The following is a 22,019-nucleotide window of genomic DNA, read 5'->3' on the forward strand; positions in this document are numbered from 1 at the left end:
AATAATTCTTTAATCAAGAAAGTAAAATACTTCTTTAATTAAGGAAATATTTTTTAATAATATTATGATTTTTTTTAAATATTTAAAATTATTAAAATATATATATAAAAAAAACACATAAAAAAACACATGCTAAAACTCAACGGGAGCCTAGCATTATTCTTAATAATAATATTATTATTATACACAAAACAGTGAAAACACTTTTTTTTCAAAATTATAATATTATTAATAATAATTTGAATATTATACATAAAATCTACAAATTCGTTTTTGTTTTTTTTGTTAAGATCTTGTAGTGAGAAACAGAGAAGAAATGGGTTGGTTGGTCAGTTCAGTTTGGTGGTAGGTGGATCCAGAGACTCAGCCTCTGAGGCTGACTTGAACAAGACACAAAGATTTTAAAGAAATTTATAAATTCAAAATAAATAAATAAATAAATAACCCCCACACCCACTTTACAATTTTGGTCAACTAAAAAATGGACTCCTCCCATACATATGTAACTTCATGGTATTATTTTTAATATTTTAGAAATCTTTGATGATAATCTTTATATCTCTAATTCTTTTCATAAAAACTTTTTAGAAAAAAGTAATGTTATTCTAAAATCTTTATAATGTATATATAATTTGATTTATAAGATCTAAATATTAAAAATTATCTTTTAAATTAAATTATGTCACGTAAATTATATGTGATGTAAAAATCTGAAAATATAGTTATTCTTTAGAAAATCCAAAAAATAAAAAATCAATAACATAGAAAAACTCCGAAGTAGAAATTTTGTTCTTATTAATAAACCACGTCGTCTACTCTTTCATTAAAATGTTCCTAATTTGGTACACCGTACATTCACTACAGAATTTTAAACGTTTAAGATTAAGTTTGGATAGTGAGTTGAGATGAAATGAGTTTAGATAAAAATTAAAAATTGAATAAAATATTATTAAAATATTATTTTTTAATATTATTATTGCTTTAGAATTTGAAAAAGTTAAATTATTTATTATATTTTGTGTGAAAATTATAATGATGAGATAAAATGATATGAGATGAGATGGGTTGAGACTCTCAATCAAAACCGAGCATCACACTTCTACTTGTTATCTATTTATAAATGTTTCGTTTTCTTTCATTTATTCTTATTCTGTTGATTGAAAAATACCGCACGTAGATTAGATTTCGTTTAGATTGTGAGATAGAATGAAATAAGATGAATGTTAAAAGTTAAATAAAATATTATTAAAATATTATTTTTTAAAATTATTTTTGTTCGGAGATTTAAAAAAACTGAATTAATTATTATATTTTGTTTAAAAGTTTTAAAAAGTTATAAAGATGAGTTAAAATGATTTCACTATCCAAACCAGACCTAAAATATAAAGTCAGTTGCGCCTCAAATTGGTACGGTTAGTGAAAATAAAACCTAAACTTTATAAATGTATCTTTCATACAACGGATGTAATATTGAGTAACAACTTCCTTATATGGTCCATGGAATGTGAATAGCTTTTAAGATCAGCGCTAGCTGCTATGCTATGGATTATTAAATATTAGGGCAACTCTTCTGCGAAGTCTATGTTGTTCTTTTTGTACAATTTTACACTTTGCTTTAAGGTACAAAATGCAATTAAGAATAATAACAACTCAAATTACAAGAATTTCACTTCATCGATTATTTAAAAGAAAAAATAATTTCCGAATAATTTACTAAATTGTCAAGAATTTTGAATGTAATCAGATAACATTTCAATGGAGGTCACAGTCATATATGAGCTTGTATTTAAAAAAATTAATCAATGATATAATTAGAACTCTATTGAAACTCGACGTTTTCATTGTGCCAGTCCAAAGCCTAGTGAATGTTATAAGTGGAATCTCGTTGGAGCTATAATATGGAACAAGAATTTTTTCTTCTTAAGTAATATGAGATTTTATATACTACTTATCTTTATCAATTAGTGTGAGATATCACAAATCATACATGCTTAATGCATTATGACGTGGTGAAATTGAACAAGTCTTTGTTATTGTAAAAATATGTAAATTAATGAGAGCAAAGTGCATATATATTCATTGATATTGTTTGTTAGTAGTGCCAAGTCAAGGTAAGTGGCCTGTTCATACACATCCCTCCACGAAAGAAATAGAAGAAAATGATGTGCTGCAATAGACTATATTACTTCTGACTCAACTGCTACAGCTAGCAGTCAACAAAACACCAAAACTATATTTATTTTATTAAGCCAATGAATAAACAGAAACTGAAGATATTAAGATTGTATTTAGATATTGAATTGAATTGAGTTGAGTTGAGTTGAGATGATAAAATATTGTTAAAATATTATTTTTTAATATTATTATTATTTTGAGATTTGAAAAAGTTAAATTATTTATTATATTTTGTGTTGAAATTTAAAAAGGTTGTAATAATGAGTTGAGATGAGTTTGGCTTCTAAAGGAAGCCTTAGACATCACCTACTTTTAAGGGTGTGTTTGGCAAGTACCTCACTACTATTTTTTACTTTATTATTATTTTTTACCTATTTTTCTACTATTCATTACTTTTCACTTACTTTTTAATATTTTATTATTACTTTTTCATTACTTTTTCACTACTATTCACAAACATTCTCAACACTTCTCAAGTATTCTCACTACCCAAACGTAGCCTTAAGTGTCTCTTTGGCAATATAATTGTTTTCAAATATTTCTTTCTTAGACATCACCTAAATACAAAACATTTTTTAATATTAAATTTTTAACATTTTCATCTACTAATTATAATTTTTTCAAATTCTTAAACAAAACACAAAAAATAATACTACTTTTTTCAAATTTCAAAACAAAAATAATATTAAAAAGTTATATTCAAATAATTTTTTAATTTTATAATATTTTTATTTAATTTTTTCTCTCTTAGTTTTTTAAATCCGATAAAATATCTTAATTAAAATTATTTTAAAATTATTCACAGATATACTAAAATATTCTAAATTTCCAAATGGGTCACAAGAGCAAAAATAAAATAAAAATTGAGAGTTTATATAACCTTGTAATATCTAAGGATTTTTTTTTTTTTTTTTCAAGTAAAATTCAAAAGGTGGCAAAAGATTTCTCAAAGACTCGGGCAATCTCTAAACCGCCCTGGAAAAACAGACAAAACGTGTAAAACAAGGGAAATGCTTTTGAAAGTGGTCACGACTCACGGAGGGTGGCCACCGAATTTTTTTTTTAATTTTTTTTAATGATTAAATAAGTGTTTTTAAATGAATATGTATTTTTTTATATTTAAAAAATATCTAAATAGTTTAGAAAAATGGTGAAAGTAAAAATAAAAAAAAAATTTTGAAGTGATCTATAAAGAAATTCTATGTGGACATAGCAACATCCGTAAAACAATGCCCAAAAGAGTGGCACTATAGTTACCGAAAAAGTGGCTTGAAGAAGTGTCTCAAATAGTATATTTCATTTTTTTATTTTTTTTTAATTTTTTATGTATTTTTTAATCATCATAAACATTTTTAAAAAATAAAAAATTTACAATATTATTAAAAAAATACTTTCTTAGACACTAAATAAATAAAAAAAAATCATTCGAGACCCAAAGTATTTCTCTACCCAAAATTCCCCGTTTTCATCACGTCCAAGTGTACATAACGTCTTTGAATTTTTTTTTTAACTTATTTACTTTGCATTGGTCTGGTTTGATTATACAAAATTAAATATATCATCTCGTCTCATATAATTATTATAATTTTTTTAAATTCATACATAAAATATAATAAATAATTTAATTTTTTTAAATGTTAAAGTAAAAATAATATTTTATTTAATTTATAATAAAATATTTCATCTCCTACTGCAAAACTAAACAAGATCTAAGTTGGTAGAATTGCTTCACATAGTTGTACACGACCTCCTTTAAAAAAACATTAAAAAATTGAATGGATGGGATCGATTTGTTTATTTATTAATTAATTAATTTAGCAAGATCATATTATTACTGTAGCAAAAATAAACAAAAGTGGAAGGGGTGGATTCCCAATAAACAATCATAAAACATTAGAAAAGAAAAATAAAATAATCAAAAAAAACAAAAAAATCGCACGAGACTTCAGAAATGGTCGTGGTATAGATTAAAAAAAAAAAGGTCAATATCCCCAAAATTTGTAATACTTCCAAACATAATATTATTAAAAATAGTTGGTAATTATTTTAAATCATCTTAATTGAAAGTACAAGCACGTGTTGTGTAATAATTAAAAAATATTTTTTTATCAATTACTATTCACTATCTTATACCTTATAAAAAAAATTATAAATATGAAGTGTCTGAATAAATAATAATTAATGAATAACTTTCTTGAAATACTAATTAGAAAAATTTAAAAGAAAAGTCAAAAAAACAAAAAGAAAGGCAAATAAGTCAAGCCGTCAAGGTACGAGATTTCGTTTGGATCTTTAACTCAACTCATTTCAATTCAACTTATTATTATAATTTTTTTAAATTCTAATATAAAATATAATAAATAATTTAACTTTTTTAAATTTTAAAATAATAATAATATTAAAAAATAATATTCTAACAATATCATCTCATCTCAACTCAACTTAATTTAACTCACTTCAATATTCAAACACAACCTAATTCACCGTTTATTGTTCGCATTTTCCATGTTGTCATTGCCTTAAGTCGAAGGGCATATTGGTCTGATTCCGGGCTAACTCACCTTATAGCCTATAAGTTATAGGGGCATCGTACGTACCAAACACGTTTGGCCATTATTAAGTTTTGAACTTTGTTATTTATGATTCTCATACACCATACACGTTTGACTTTTCCCATTATTTAATTTTTGAGCTTTGGTTTTATTTTTCTTAAATTAATTAAGTTTTTCTTTTACTTATCATTCATACTTTACATATTTAATAAGAAAAAAAAATTAAAAATTAAAAAATAAGTATGATGTACGGGATGAAGATGATAAATAAAATTTTTCTTAAATTTTTTCATAAAAAATGTCAAATTTCAGATTTGGAAAGAGGTTTGAGTATTTCATATTTTAATATCTTTATATCACAAGATTTAAGTGTCATAATTTAATGTAAAAAACAAATTAAATAATGTATTCCAATTTAAAAATAAAATAACTCAAAAGGTTTGTGTTAGAATGTTTTAAAACTTAAACCACGTATAAGTAAGTCCTGTTTTTAATGCACATATAATAAATTTTACAAAAAATAATGTTTTGTACCCACAAAGTATCATTATTTATTTATTTATTAATTAATTAATTAATTAACTTGTCCTCACCCCCAAATTAGTAATTAGCAATAAAACTATCAAATCTTGAGAAGTTGAACCAATTGTTAATATTTTTATTTAGGATGTAAACGGGCTAACATTGAGAATTAATTAAGGAAATCAATCTCCCTGTTGTTGGGTCGGTCGAAGCTTTGAAGTTTTCTCGAGAAAGTGAAATCATTGTACCCACTTCTATACGCAAACTCACTCACCACAAAGTATTCAAACATTTCATCACACCTACAACCTTAAAGTCTACTACTTCTCATATACAATAGAATCTTGGAGCCCCTCAGAATTGACTACATATTTTTTGGGCCTAGGACTGGCCACGTGTAAAGAATTTTCATTTTATTATATTTTCTGAAAATACAAAACCCAATGTCAATGATCTCGTTTACATTTAAAACTTATTTTAATTCATCTAATCTCGTCATTACAGATTTTTCAAATTCTCACACAAAATATAATAAATAATTTAACTTTTTCAAATCCCAAAACAATTTTTTTAAATTCTCACACAAAATATAATAAATAATTCAACTTTTATTCTATTATTTACAAACCATCTCAACTCATATTTAAATCCAAACCACTATCAAATTGATATAAAATAATAAAAAGAAAAGAAAAGAAAAACTAAGAAGTAATCTCAACTCATCTCATCTCATCTCATCATTATAATTTTTTCAAATTTTCAAATAAAATATAATAAACAATTCAATTTTTTTAAATTTTAAAATAATAATAATATTAAAAAATAATATTTTAATAATATTTTATTCAACTTTTATTTCAATTTATTTCATCTCACCTCACTATCCAAACGACACTTAAAACAAATAGTAATTTGATCAAATTGGAGCAGCAAAAGGGTCATCTCCATATGGTAATCCATCTTGACGAAGAAAAAGAGAAGAAAGACGTGGTAAAATCCATCTTCGTTATTGCAATTTTTCAGGGTACGAAAGCAAGCTTTGTCATGGACTGGCTTGTTGGTGCTTGTGAAAATGGGTTGGAAAATGACCTAATTAAATAAACAAAGCTTAAATGGGGAGTGTTTAAGGCGAAATGTCAAATCAAAATCTGGAGTTTAATTAACAGATGGGTTAACAGATTGTAAGTTGGCTGGTGACAGTCCACATCAACAGGTCAAGGAAGCTCATGCTCACAACTCATCTCGATTGGAATTGCATTAATTAATTAAGTGGGGTTGTGAATATACCTAGAAATCTTGTTTTTCATAGAAAGATGTTATCATTTTTAATGGCTACTGATGCGACATATTTTAAATAATTGTCTATTTGAATGGTAGATATAAAGTAACTGTAAATATAAATGCATCGGATCAGAAGATGTGATTGAAGATGATAAAATTTAAGATGCAAAAAAACACTTCTCTATATCATATAACTACACGCTATACTCAATACGTGCGGCTGAATTGTTCACACCAAAAGAAATTATGTTTTCATCATTTCCAAGAACCAACAGCTAGGACATGACATTCTACAACCATGTTTAACCATATCTCGGATGGATTATGTGAAATAGATCACGTAAGGGTATGAACCGAGATTCATGTGCAATCTTATGTAGGATGGACACGTCAGTTTTAACCATATATGTTGGTTTTTGGGGGCGGGGGGTAAGACAACAGGGTTGCTTGCACGACGTGTATTTGTTCATGTTAATGAACTGATCAAGCATTCTCTTACGATTGGCACTTTGTTTTAGGAAAAGCGAAAACTTCTTATGTATAGGGGGAAAGAAAGCTTGTCAGAAATATGCAGAGAGAAAATGTCAATTTCACAAGGTACTCCAAAATCCTTTTTGGTTGCATTTGATTATCAAATTCAGTTAAATTCAATCTAACATTCAAATACTTAACTCTTAAATTACTAAATTCATCCTAACTCAAAACTTTTTTACACGTGAAATCTATAATCTTTTTCAACTTAAGACATCTTTATACATGAGATCCATAACCTTTTTCAATTTTTCATAAAAAGTACTAAACTCATCTTAACATCCAAACACACTTTAAACTTAGTTTAGATGAACCCCGCATAACTCCCTCCACTACTCAACTCACTATTATTCATAAAGAACTCAACTCAGCTAAGTTCAGTTCAACATCCAAACGCAGCCTTTCAGTGTAATGGGACCCACTACTTTTTAAACTAAAAATTTAAACTCATCTTAATCTATTTCATATATTCAAACATATATTTCAACCTATTTACATTCAAACATATCTCAATAGGACCCACAAATTATTACTGTTCACAGATCAATTCAGATCATCTAAAACCATCTCAACATCCGGAAGCAGCCTAAATTATTATTGTTCATAGATGAATTCAGATCATGTGAAATCATCTCAACATCTGAAAGCAGCCTCTACCTCATACAGCTCGAGTTTCTGACTTAATCAAAATTATATCATTATTTGACCCGTTGTGAATGCTGACGCAGGTATATGGCTGCCCTGCTTCAATCCATCACTGATGTCAACCTTTTCACCCGGTTTATTCAGTACGCTTAACAGGATTGTCCACCCAAGTTGCTGATGGGAGTGAGATTCTCATTTTCAACTCAAGACTGCGCCTATAATTTGAATGGCATCAAGTAGACTAAAGACAATATACTATTGCATTAGATATTCTGGGACAAGTTTGGTCTACTGCTTGCCATAGTAGACCTTTTTCATCCCCTAATTCAAAATTTTTTGGCGTGTATCCATCAGTCCCACCATGTCATATTATAAGAGTCCCTTTTCATACTTCACATCTGGGTAAAATAACACTCAAGGTTGAAAATTTTGGCCTTTTATTCTGTATATTCTTGAACTCAGATCATAAATCCCTTGCCCCAGGGCCCCCCAGTGGGCTACTGTATTAGAACTGTGTTTGAAACAATTCAAAATGGTACCTTTCTCAGCCTCATGAGTTTGCAGACAACCAAACACGGCAACTGAGAAGGACCAGGGCATCTGTGGTTAAGAATAACATGAAAAATTAGTAGTCCTACGACATCATTAGAAGTGGATCGTAACATTTGGCAGTTCCAACTAAAGCAAGGGCTTCTCTAAGTGCCTCCAAGAGTTGATCCGGATAATCCTCAATACGAGCAACACCATGCTGTGATTGCAAGGATCTCAAGACCCTCCCAACGATCTGAATGATGATATGAAACAATGATTGAGCAGAAGCTTATGAGAAAACTTAGAAAATGGATTGAAATAAAGAGATGATACATTTCTGTGTATATATTGACCAACCTTCCTTGCATATCCACCATAAGCTATGCCACCGACTAAGGCATGCAGTGAGCTAGGCGAAGTGGCCATCATTCTTTCATCATTTGAATTATCTAGGATTAGAATGAAATCGTTAAAATAAAGAAAGAGAAACAAGTAACATATCTCCAACCAGACAAAAGTATATATGACATAGAATGATAAGATTACTAGTAATGGATGTCGTTCGAAAAAGTCCCATTTTCTTCAACCCATCAACTGTGTGAATATTGGTGCCACCCGCCAATTGAAGAAAACCTAGCATTTGAAAAGAGTAAAGAGGTATCGTCATACTGATGGTAAAATACAAACTTTACACATTCTCTAGCAACAGAGATATTTCTTTTACAAACCAGGAGGCTTATCTTTCACAGCAGCCAGTTGGACTGCAAAAGCAATTGATTCCCTTGTTGCACCTCGTCCAATATCGCCACTCATGGGGCGACCATCCAGCTTCAGTTCACGAACTATATTAGATATTTAGATGGACTGATTAAAAGAGAAACTATAAATGGGGTTTTTTTTTTTTCCATTTTAAGTAAAACTCCAATTAATAGGAGGTTCAAACAGCAGAGGAAAGAAACATAAGTACAGTGAATAGATTTTTTTGAGGAAGAAAAAAACATTTATTCAGGCAAGGAAGAAAACGTCCTTCCTTATTCCCATGAGTACCAAAATAGGAAGTTCTAAAAACCTAGCTGCACTGCTAAATTTTGGATTTTTATTTTTTTTATTTTTTTAAATATCAGTCAAAATTTATTCAAGCAGTTCAAATGGGTTTTGGGTAACAAGAGAGTGCACCTGCCATAAATTGAAGCAACGAAGCTTCGGTTGCATAATAGAGTACATTGTGTTCATTGATGATATAGTCGAATCCCCAGTATTAGGTAAGCTAACCTGGAACCAGAAAGTATTGTATCACAATCCTCACGATACTCAACCCAAAACTGCTTTAGAGCTCAGTATCTAACATTTATATAACTGAACACAACGGAGGACAGGTCCCTTGCTTACTGCTACTAGTCTCAGATATGAAATTGAATCTCCCAAGCCATCCCAAAGTTCCTTAAAGAGAGAAGTCTGCCTGCGGGGAAACAGGAGTTAGTTCAAGGATGGTGTCAATGCCTGGATTTTGAATAAAATTCAATTACAAATAGCCACATTTGGATACTGCACAAGACATCGAGGGGTAAAAAGTTCTTGTGCTGCACAAGGCAGAATATTTATTTCCCATTAGCTTCTGTAGTGGCTACAGTTGAGAGGGTAATATTCCATTATTTTGCTGAGCGAGTAAAGAGGATACAGATTGGGGCCAAAAGTATTAAGAAACAAAAAGGGTACAGTCCATACCCATTCTTGACTCACAAAATCAGATTTTATTTATTTTTTGTACTATAATTTCTTTAGTATAATCATGAAACAGTACCTTCCACTTGTATGTATCTCCAAAGCATCGACATCATTTCTTGTAATAAGCTCCGCAGTTGCAGTAGTATCTCTTTTATATGCGACCGCCCCTACACACATGTATTAGACTGAATGTGAAAAGAGATATGGAGATCTGAATTTAAATACCATAGAAGATGGAGCATATATGCATTTAAGATTTGAAATGGAATTAGGCTTGGGGCTTCACCGAGGCTTCAAAAAGAATAAGATTGAAAAAGAAAATATATCATAGAGGAAAAGAAGAACTATAACAAGGTAATATAACACCCACTTATTTTATCATAGGGGCAAACTGGAAAGCAACGGCCGCAGCCATAACAGCGTTCAGTTATAACTCCACCCTGAACATTTTTGTTGATTAGAAATGCCAAATAGGATCCATGATGAACAATAGGATGTGTGGTTACAAACTAATGAAAGAAATTGAGTAAGCATACCTTTAAAACTCCAGATGTACTGGTACCAAGGGAAACTTCTGCTGATGAGTTTCCTTTTTTGAGTGCTATTGCACTAGCTGGACAAACGACCTCACAAGGCCTAGAACAGTCAAGCGGACAGTCCTCTGGATCAAACTCTGTTAGGATGGCCAGGGGTCAGCTTCAACAAAGTTGCAAAAGAAATCATAGAATCGGCCTTTCTACATATTGGTAAGATTTAAACCCACCGACCAAGAGCCACCCTAATTTATCCCACCCCCTTAACACCTGGGCTGAACCTCATGGATTAGGGTTGCCTTCATCCAAACTGTATTCACAAACTAAACTATATGAGGTCCCTCTTATCTGTACATATCCAAAGGTTCATTAGCCCCAATGTTTTGCTCGTCAAGGAAAACAAAATCAAGAGAATTTTCTTCATTATGATTCTGCTGACTAGAATTAACTCATTCTCAACAAATCTGCTAATCCAATAGTCATAAAAACGTATCAAGCCACTTCTGATTGTTTAAATTGATGATGACGATGATTGAGAATACCTTGTAAAAACAAATGCAAATCTTAACCAATAACAATTAACGGCAGATAGCACTCTATATACTAATCAAATTATATCGTATGGGCTACTATATTGGGGAATGCTGATAAAACTAAGTGCTAATCAAACCAAAGCAAAGAGGAATGTATACCAGCCTTTCGGAAGTGAAGATCTTCGTCGTCATTGATACTGACCATTACCCAAGGCCTTCTAAGGCCCGCGATCTCTTTAGCCGCCTCAATTCCATCATTCACCGCACTCACCACCGCCCCATCAGCAGCACAGTCAATGCAGTCAACTGCAAAATTCAAATTTACTGTTTGATACGCAAGCGCAAGCAGACAAATAGTTGGAGGGCATGCTCAAAGCAAGATTCTAGTTTTGCAGAGCTTTCACCTCCAGCAAGAGTGTAAACCAGGGATAGATTCCTGATATCAACAACATCCTATAGAGAGGGGAAACTTGGTTACATTCATTGTTTTTATTTGCCTACAAGTGCAAAAAAATCACAAATTTGAAGCGCGCGCTCACACACACACGGGGTTTGGGGGTTGTGTAGATAAGTACCTCGAAACTTGCACCACATATGAGCTTGACCCAGTTTCCCTTTCGGAGAGATTCAAGCGGAGAGGACGTAACAGAAGGAATCGCAACCGTTTTGACAAGGTTTCTAACATTATCAAGGCATTTGTTGCTCCTAGGATTCGCTCTCACTATCAAAACAAAGAGATGTTAGACACAGAATGAATGAAACAATGAACACGAAGAAGGAGAAGGAGAAGGAGAACAGACCCTGATGTCGAGGGAAGCTTGTAAAACTGCAGGAAAAGCTGAAAGCCATCCTAAAGTTCTCTGTAAAAACTCTCGAGAGGCAAGAGTAGGCAAGAGTGTGATATTTTTATCCGATTAACGGTTTTATTTTTAGCGAATTCGGCGGTCAGTCAATTGGGCTTTGCTTGTTGCTCTGCCATTGATTGTGGGCTTCTCTCTACATTGGGCTGCAAACTCAGTCTTATAAAAGAATTTCTCTGCTGGAATTTTGATATTTTAAAGAGTTTACTAATTCTTAAAATATGAAAGATGTAATATTTTCGTATATTTTAAAATATTATAATATAAATATTATTTAGATAAAAAATAATTTTCAATAACATAATATTCTATAATAAGATTAAAATAAGAGTAATGTTACATATAGTCGTAAAGTACACAAATGCTGTACAATCGATTTGGAAAAAAATATGGTCCATTATTAAAGAATAATTTTTTTTATTCCGTATTTATTCACTTTTTTCGAAAAAATTGTGTAGCGCTTGCGCATTCCACGACAACAAATATCATTTCTCTTAAAATGGCGTGTGACCGTGCTTCAAGACTACTTAATTATGGGTTACAAAGTTCAAGTCCTTGTTATATTTAGTACCTTATAACTCTGGTTTTGGCGTTTTTTCAAATTATGTTTTGAAGCCCTTTTTGGTGAGTTTGTGATTTACGAAATTGCCAATTTTGGTTAACTTTGGTAAGTTTGCTAGAGCGAGGTCATGGAGGCCTCCCCTCCCCTTCCCTTGGCGGGGGCTGTAGAGGCGGTTCAGGGCGTGCAAGTGTTTGCACAAGTCATATCTAATTCAACAGGGCAGTCTTCTTTTAGACTTCCGAGGAGATATCCAGTGGAGATTGATGTGAATAGGGGTTTGTTTTCTCTGAGGATGAAATGTCAAAGGCTGTAGATGATTTCAAATATGCATTGGTTTTGAAATTCTCATGTTCGCAACTGTCCATTGATGTTATACGTTCCAATCTTGCGAAATCATGGCGATTGAATGAGGTTCCTATTGTTAGCTTTATGGATGAGTTGCATATCCTTGTTAAGATGATGTGAACGTGATTTCTTGCATGCTTGGGCTCGTGAACGACGTACAATGTGCGGAACTACCTTTTGGTTATTCAGATGGACAAAAGGATTTTGATTTGTCGAAGGAATCTCCTTTTGGTCCTTAGTGGATTTTTCTTCCAGGGCTGCCACTTTATCTGTATCGTACGAATTGTTTACAAATATTGGCTTCTCGATTTGGTCGTTATTTGGGGACTGATAATGCCACTCTTCATAAAACCAAGGCATCTGGGGGACGAATGTGTGTAGAGGTGGATTTATCAGAGGAACCGGTGCAGGGGTTTCCTATTATAGAAGATTTGGCAAAAGGTTAAGTATGAGAAACATAGTTTCTTTTGTTCTAAGTGTCATCGACAGAGTCATACTTCGGTGGTTTGCAGGACTAGTGTGAGGAAATTAGAGGGGGAGCAGATTTCGAAACCTTTGTCAAAGCAAGTATGGCAGGAGAAAAATAAGAATGCGGAAGACACATTGAAGGAAGGGGAATGTGCGGTGTCTGCAAATGACAAGGTTGAGATGATTACTGTGCAGGAGCAGGGTGGTACTTCATCATCTGTTGATGTTGTGGAGGAGGGGTGTAAGAATGCAGAGGCCTTGCTTAATAAAACAATATTGACTGTAAATGATCTGGAGGATGAGGAGGTTTGCGAGGAGATCGAATGTGAAGTTAATCTGAGAGTTGGTCAATGTGGTGCTCTAAAACAGACAGATGGAATTCTTGTTCCAAATATGCTCGAATCAAAATTTCTCCCACTAGGATTTTCTGTGGAGGGGGTGGTTGATAGTGGTCAATGTGATGTGGTTTCGGAGGTTTTGGAAATGGAGAGTCGTGGTGGGATTTCTGAAAGGGGTTTACAACTTGCAAATTTTAGAGAGTCTACGTCAGATGGGGAATAGGATGATACCGTGGGAGCATTGATGAAAGAAAAAGCCTATGACTCTGATCCAAATCTTCATAGTTCTAAATTCAATCCTAAAGATCAATGTTTGCAAAGTGTTCGACAATCACAACAGGTTGCAACCCGCACCTCTAAACTTAATTTATGATTGATACGATTTTAATGTGGAACCTAAGGGGTTTGGGAAGTTCTAGGAGGCGCCTCAAGAGTTTACTCAGGAAATACTGTGTGGGTATTTTGGGCATCTTGGAACCTTTTCAAGATGCTAGGAAAATGCCTCGATTGGCTTCTTATTTGAGTTTCTCTAAGTATTGCCGTAATGAGTCCTCGGGTGGGAAAGTCTGGATTTTTTTTAAGGATGCTTATGACGTTGGAGTAGTGCATATGTCTAATTAAGCGCTTACGAGTTGGCTGATTTGGATTCTTTTCGCATTCTGGTGACCTTCATGTATGCAAAATGCACTCAGTTAGAGTGCCGAGGCTTGTGGGAGGAGATCGAAAATGTTCATGTTGATGAGTTTCCATGGTTGGTGGTAGGGGATTTTAACGCAATTCGTTCGAACTCCGAGCGCATTGGGGGAAACCCACGATCGTTGTTGGCAATGTCAAATTTTAATGTTTGTTTGGATAATTGTGGACTTGTTGAGATGTGATCCCAGGGCCGAAGCATGTCTTTGTGTAATGGATAGGCAGGATCGTCAAGAAGTTGGGCACGCCTAGATCGTGCAATGGTGAATATTGCCTTTTCTAACTTATTCAAGGCGGCTTATATGGAATATCTAAGGAGAAAGTCGTCTGATTATTGTTCTATGGTGGTGCATTTGAGCTTGCCAAGGACATCGTATAGTCCATCTCCTTTTCATTTTCAAAATATGTGGAGTCTGTATGAGTCAATTTTGAAATTTGTAGAGGAAGTTTGGTTTCAACAGGAACGTAATAGTGGGCTATTGAGGCTGGCAGCTAAACTCAAGAAGCTGAAGGGTGCATTGAAACTGTGGAATAAGAATATTTTTGGCCATGTGGAACTTAATCTTAAGGCGTTAGCGGAAAAGTTGGAGCTTGATTTCCAGCTATAGGAGAGACATGAGCCGGAAGTGGAAGCAGAGTTTTTGTTGACTAAGATGGAGTTAGCTAATTGGGAGGCTAGGGAAGAAAGTCGATGGGCTCAAAAAGCTAAGAAGAAATGGCTAAATGAAGGGGATCAAAATTCTAGGTTCTTTCATGCCTCTGTTAATCAAAGATGGAAATCATCTATCGTATTAAGTATGCAACTCTTGGATGTGACTATATTACTACACCAGAGGAGATTCACCAGGGGGCCATGGTTCATTTTCAAAATTTTTTAACCATGACACGGAATGTGTAGCAGGTAAAATTCGAAGATTTAATTCTTTCTATAATTTTCGAAGCGGACAATTCCTTGCTTTGTGAGGTCCCTTCGGTTGAGGAGGTTCAGACAACAGTGTTTTTTATTTCGAAAAGAGTTCATCGGGTCCCGATGGTTTTGGTTCCGGTTTTTTATATGTCTTGTTAGGAGATAGTGAAAGATGATATGGTGGAAGAGGCGAGAGATTTTTTTAATGGGACTTCTTTGCCGAGATTTTATTCATCTTCTTATATTGTATTGATTCCAAAAGTGCCAGACCCAAAAAGCTTTGACAAGTTTCAACCCATAAGCCTTTGTTCGGTGGCATTCATCCTAGGGCATAGTATTTTTGAAAATATTACACTTGGTCAGGAGATGGTCCAGTCTATTCATAGAAAAATAACGACGACAATATCATGATGAAGATTGACATGGCAAAGGCTTATGACAGAGTCCATTGGCCGTTTCTTTTGGAGGTTCTTAATGGTTTTGGTTTTAATGATCGTTTTTGTAGGCTGATTGCAGAATGTAGTCAATCCCCTTGGTTTTCTATTATGCTTAATGGAACATATAAAGGTTTTTTCCAACCAATTAGAGGCTTGTGTCAAGGCGACCCTCTTTCGCCTTATCTCTTTATTATTATGGAAGGGAGTATTGGTAAGTTTTACCATCCAATTGGAGCACCTTTGATTTCACATTTACTCTATACAGATGACCTGTTGATTTTTTCAAATGGAGATATATGATCATTTAAGAATTTGATGAGAACCTTGGAACTCTATGGAAATTGGTCTGGGCAACAAATTAGCAAGGAAAAATCTACTATTTATTTTTCCAAGCAACTTAATTTGTCTCGTCGGCATGCTTTGTTGAGTTGTTCGGGATTTGTTGAAGGGACTTTCCCTATGACCTATCTTGGGGTTCCTCTAGTATCTGGTTGTCTTACCGCCAGATTTCTTTAGACTCTTGTTCAAAAAGTTCGTAATAAGGTGGCGGGGTGCAAATTTAAATTGCTTTCTCAAGGAGGTCGTTTAGTTCTTTTAAAGCATGTACTATTGTTTATGGCAACGCATTTGTTAGCGGTGCTTGATGTGCTGCAGGTTACTTTGAGGAGAATCAACGCCATTTTATCTTCCTTTTTTTGGGGTGAGGTTGATGGCAAGGCTAAGAAGAAATGGTTCCCTTAGTCCAACATGTGCTCTCCTATTTTGGAAGGGGGATTGGGTCTTAGGGAGTTTGGGGATGTGCAATGTTCTCTACATATGAAATTTGCGTGGCGCTTGTTGACTACGGATAATCTATGGACTTGCTTTTTCAAAGTGAAGTATGTGAAATGTGGTCACCTATCGCTGGCCAAAAACACGCAGGCTTGCTCGAAGTTCTGGAAGTCGGTGATGAGAGTAATGCCGGATGTTTGTGATAATATTAGTTGGCGGATTAGATAAGGAAGGGTGTCTTTTTGGTTCGATCGGTGGCTTGCTTCGGGGCCACTTTGTTTGCATGTTTTAGTAATTTCTAATCCTCTCATTCAAATAAAAGACCGTTGGGATGCAATTGGTTGGGATTTTAATAAGTTAGAGGATTTGGTTGGAGTGGAGGCTACGAGGGAGATATTATGTAATTTACTTGCACGAACAGAAGGGATGGACGTACACATTTGGAAGCTAACGTCGGATGGAGTTTTCTCGACAACAATGGGATGTAATCCGACTGAAGCATACAAAGTTCCCAGAAACGGAGTCGATATGGCATAAACTTTTGCCAAAAAAAAAAAAAATTTGTATGTATGTGGAGGGAGAGATTTAAGTGCTTAGCTGTGGATTCGAGAGTGCAAAAGTGTGGAATTCAATTGGCCTCTAGATGTGATTGTTGCACTACTCGTCAGTGTGAGACTTTGGCACATGCTTAATGCTTGGGTGAGTTTGCATCACAGGTCTGGGATCATGCTATTGTGGTGATGGAGCTTTCAGTTATGCTGGCTAGAACCTGGTGGGGGGTGTGTATCCAATTGGTTTTCAATGGCTAAGAAGTCTTCCCAAAAGGGTATCTTGATTGGCCTACTGCCTACGATCATAACATGGAGGCTTTGGCAACGTCGGTGCAAGGCATGCATGGAAGGGATTTATGAATATGTTGAAGGGGTGTGGCTGTCTATTAAACTTAGGCTCAGAATATTGATGGTTGAGCATGCCAAAGTTGTTTCGGTTTCGCCTAGTGATGCACAAGTACTTGAATATCTGAATATTCCTATGGTGCAGCATAATAGACGCCGACCATCATGTCTAGTTACGTGGAGAAAACCCAACTTCAGTGGTGTGAAGTTGAATGTTGTTGGAAGTTATAAGGGGAATCCTGGGTCTTGTGGGGGAGGAGGTGTTATCCGATATGGTTATAGTATTGTTAAATGTGCTTTCTCTACTTGCTTTGGATAGGGTACGAATAATGAGGCTAAACTTCGGACCCTTCTTGAAAGAGTATTTTATGTAAAGAGTTGGGTTTCATTAATGTGGAAATTGAATATAATTCCAAAATTGTAGTTGACTGGATCATTTCTGGTAGCTGCACGGTTTGGTATCTTTGGATGTTTTGGGAAGAGGTGGTTAAGGAGCCCTTTTTTCTATCAGACACATTTATAAGAAAGCTAATCAAGTTGCGGATTTTTTGGCTTGGCAAGGGGAAGCTGGCTTGACATGTAGATATGCGGAAGGTGCTGCTCTTCAGCGACAATTGAGATGTATTATTCGGTTGGACAAGATTGGTCTTCTTAATCTTAGAACTTAATTTTTCTATGATCTTTTGTTTTGTTTTATTGGCTTTTGCTTGTAGGTTTTGATTGAAAATAGGCATGTCTAGATTGCTTTTGGATTATTTGTTGAGTTTTTCGTTTGTATAAGTTTGTTTTATGGTTTTGGTTTTTGATGTCTGGGATGATTTTATTGTATACTTGTAAATCTCAAGTGTCTGGCTTGTTATTACCGTTTTCCTCTATCATAAGTGAGAACAATTAATAAAATTAGGATACTGTTCCCTTCTTAAAAAAAAAAAGTCATGTTATTCAAATTAAATTTTTATAATATCTATAACATTTATAAAATAATCAATTTGCTAAATATAGAATTATTTGATAACTCATTAACAAGAAAATTTATGATGGTTTCGTGAGATCCGCTCTAAAAGTGATAGATACATATACATCCATACATATATATATATATATATATATGTGTGTGTGTGTGTATTCCAATTACAAAACAGATGGCTGAGTTTAATATTAACTGAAATTTTATATTATATTTTTTAGTCGTATTATCTGATATATATTGACAATATCAATAACGGACATATAATGTAATATCGACTTTTTCGGTTCATTTGTATGCATATAGAATTTTCAAAACATAAATAAATCAACACTCTCAAAGGTTTTAAGACATAATGGCCATGTTTAGTTTCCCCATTTTCAAAAGATTTTTCAAAATTTTTAAAAATAATTTTCATAATCAAATCAAACATCTTTAAATTTGTGATGACTATATACTATTGTCCAGGGGGTAATGATACATTTACGCCTCATTTACTATTAAGATATTTTTTTCCTCCTTTTGCTCTTTGAATTTGGACTAAAAATCTCAGAATATGATTTTCTTGCATAATCTATAAAAAATAAATTCAATCAACTAACGCAATCATGTAATTTAATTAAAAACAAATTGAATTTTAAAAAAATTGACATTTTTTAATTAAATTGAAAAACTAATATTCTTGCTCTTTGAGTCAATTTTTATAAAATTAAATTTATTTTTAATTAAATTACACAATTACGTTGGTTGATTAAATTTATTTTTTTCTAGATTAATATAAGAAGGTTATGTTCTGAGATTTTTAATCCAAAAATTCAAATAGCAAAACGAACAAAAAAAACTGAGCTGTAAAGCAGTAGTAAAGGAGGTGTATGAAGAAATTCATGGGCCTAACTCATCTCATAAAACCAGTTCCACAAGAGAGGATTGCTCATTCCTTATAACCATATCCAAGACCTTGTCCATAGGCAATGTGAGATTATTTCTCAACACTCTCCCTCACGTGCAAGTTTGTATTTTTTTCTAGTCTTTGTCACGGGGTAAGGCTGTAAGTAGTGTGGCTCCCCATTCGTCTTGTGACATGCTCTGTTACCATGAAGAAATGCATGGGTCTAACTCATCTTATAAAACCGGTTCCAAAAGAGAGGATTGTTCATTCTTTATAACCATTCTCAAGACCTTGTACACAGATAATGTGAGATTATTGCTCAACAGTGTAAGGGTATCATTACCTATTGTGGAGTACTTCATAAATATGATAATTATATTCTTGAAATGGCATGCATAAATTTGGGTTGGATGTTCTGTATGAGTTGACCTCTTAATTTCAGGTAAGTTTTTATATCAACGATGACCACCACCTTTCTAATGGGTAAAAACCAGCAAAATAAATAAATAAGTAAAAACTTTGGTTTACTAGGCAAAACAGGAGCAAAAACTTCCTGGATTCCAAAGATAACAGATTAATAACATATATATATATATATATATATATAATTTAGTAGTGCTTAAGTGTTACATTGAGCTTAAGAATAGCTCTAAGATTAGCAATGTCCATGAACTCAGTCTCCATGATACCATACCCCTTCACAAACCGAAAATAACCCGTTCCCGATACAATTCCGAACTCTCTCTCCTTCATGCTAAAGATATCTGCTCCTTGAATTTCCAAAGTACTTCCTTTGAATTCTCCATCAGTGAAGATCACAGAGAAAACCAAGTGCAAGCCTTTGCCATCCAACTGAGAGTTTATGTACAACCCTTGAGCCCTACCTATCTGCTTTGACTCGATGCTGGGGCCGTCGGTCACAGGATCATCGACGGCTACGAGGGTGCCAAACTGTAGGATGTTGGAGGTGGGCCCACTTTTGCCGGCAACAGTGATTGCTGAGGCGTCATGACCAGTAATGTAGTCGTGCACGTAGAAGACTAGGTTGGTTTGCTTGGGTTGGAGTCTTGGGAAGGTGTAGCTAACATAGAGGATGGTTAAGGTGAAGATTATGAAGAAGAAGTTGGGAGTTAGGCTGAGGTGATTGGACATGGCTTTTGGGTTGTGCGTGGTTTGGAGAGGAAAGGTTTGGTTTGGTGCTAAAACGCTCTAGGTAAAGATGCCTTGCCGGCATGTTGGAATAATTTTTAGAGGAAAATGACAAGTGGTGGGGGGCAAAACTAAGCTTTATCTTTTGTTATTTAATCTTGATGCTTCATTAATCAATTTTCTATATATTTATTTTGTATTTTCTAGGGGTAATTTGGTAGGAATTCATCTTGGCTTGAACACGACATGATAACATTTTAGTACTTTCAGGATTGGATTCCAATTTCCCTCTGTATTGTTCCCTTGGAACTTGCATCTTAAGTCCAATGAGACAGGAAACAAGCCGAGTTCAGCAATTTTCTAGACAAGAAGCAGGTATACACAAGACACGTGCCAAATTTGGTGGTACTGTACTTTCAAAACCAATCTCATCTACTTCTTCAATCTTTGAAATCTATGAGAAAGAAACACACACCTTCTGTTGCACCCACCTTTCAAAACCAGTACTATTTAATTCTTCAATCTTTCTGTGTCTAGAACGAGAAGGACTACCCCTTTCTCCCTCTCCTCTTAGTTACAAGATGTTTATCTCTTTTTTTTTTTTTTTAATAATACTATATACAGTCATGGAGTGTGCAAACTTCATGCAGTCATTTTGAAAAAGAGTAAAGTCCACTATTAAAAAATTAATTTTTCTTTCATGTGAATTCCGTATTTATTTATTTTTTCAAAGTGATTGCATAATGATTGCACACTCACGATTATAACGATCATTTTTTTCCTTCTTTTTGTATTCTTCTCCTCCCACATGGCACCTACCACTATTTTCCTTTATCTTGCATCCCTATCCACTCCACCACATGTAACGACCAAATGAAAGGCCCAAATTACATAGTATATACTCTAAAAAGATTAGTCAATGATATAATTGGAGTCTCATTAGAATCTTATAAAGAGCAATAACTTTTCCTTCACAAGTAATGTGAGATCTCATTTACCACCTACTATTATCTTTATCATATGATGTTGGTGAAATACACAATAATATATTAAAAATTACAATTAAAATGAAACTAGTTTGGACTAAGGCACGGAAATATCGCTATCTTTAAGAAGATTTAAGCCCTCTGCGGTGTACAAAGTTTCAAAATTAACAAGTGTAGCAGAACTCCTCTTGATTTGATTTCTCCAGGATACAACAACCCAATTGATCGTCGTATAACTCAAACTTACTCTGCACAAGTGGTTAAGTCCAAACCTCCGGTCAAAAGAACACCTCTTTTTTATATCAAAAATATCTCAAAAAATATATACTCACTAAACTTATTTTTTCTCATCTTCCTTTCTCTAAAGTACATTCTCTTCTCGTACTAACCGCAAGACTACACAAATATATAAACTGAACAAAAAATGACTCCAGACATCGTAGACAAAACGGGAAAAAACAATAAAAACAACCAACTTAAAATAGCCTCTTAAAAGACCCTTTGGCCTTCAAAGCCAACGTTCTTCCCATAGAAATAAACGGCAACTGAATAATAAAGAGAAATAAAACCTTCAGAACGTTAAAGAAATTAAACTCACAACGTCTAAGGCATAAAACCACTTGAAATAAAAAAAATGGTTCGAACACTTAATTCCCAAAACGCCCTGGTCGAAATATGACTTTAAGTTAAATTCTGAATTAGTGGATGCTGTCAAAGGGAGTG

At 33.6% G+C, this 22,019-nt stretch overlaps 2 protein-coding genes across 2 annotated transcripts; both read right to left on the reverse strand.

Annotated features, from left to right (window-relative positions):
* Positions 1 to 8,226: 8,226 nt before the first annotated feature.
* LOC121238611 lies at positions 8,227 to 11,904 on the reverse strand. Its single transcript, XM_041135566.1, has 13 exons — positions 11,829 to 11,904; positions 11,604 to 11,749; positions 11,433 to 11,481; positions 11,188 to 11,334; positions 10,499 to 10,635; positions 10,333 to 10,402; positions 10,039 to 10,129; positions 9,627 to 9,696; positions 9,414 to 9,509; positions 8,966 to 9,065; positions 8,784 to 8,870; positions 8,595 to 8,686; positions 8,227 to 8,490 (listed from the first exon to the last, which is right to left on the reverse strand). Exons 1-13 carry the CDS (start codon positions 11,875 to 11,877, stop codon positions 8,341 to 8,343), a joined length of 1,284 nt encoding a protein of 427 aa, XP_040991500.1. The 5' UTR covers positions 11,878 to 11,904; the 3' UTR covers positions 8,227 to 8,340.
* A 7,831-nt stretch (positions 11,905 to 19,735) lies between these two features.
* On the reverse strand, positions 19,736 to 20,327 carry LOC121238620 (dirigent protein 11-like). Its single transcript, XM_041135578.1, has one exon. It carries the CDS (start codon positions 20,311 to 20,313, stop codon positions 19,771 to 19,773), a length of 543 nt encoding a protein of 180 aa, XP_040991512.1. The 5' UTR covers positions 20,314 to 20,327; the 3' UTR covers positions 19,736 to 19,770.
* Positions 20,328 to 22,019: the final 1,692 nt, after the last annotated feature.

This window comes from Juglans microcarpa x Juglans regia, chromosome 1D (genome assembly GCF_004785595.1).
Source record: "Juglans microcarpa x Juglans regia isolate MS1-56 chromosome 1D, Jm3101_v1.0, whole genome shotgun sequence".
Taxonomy (NCBI): Eukaryota; Viridiplantae; Streptophyta; class Magnoliopsida; order Fagales; family Juglandaceae; genus Juglans; species Juglans microcarpa x Juglans regia.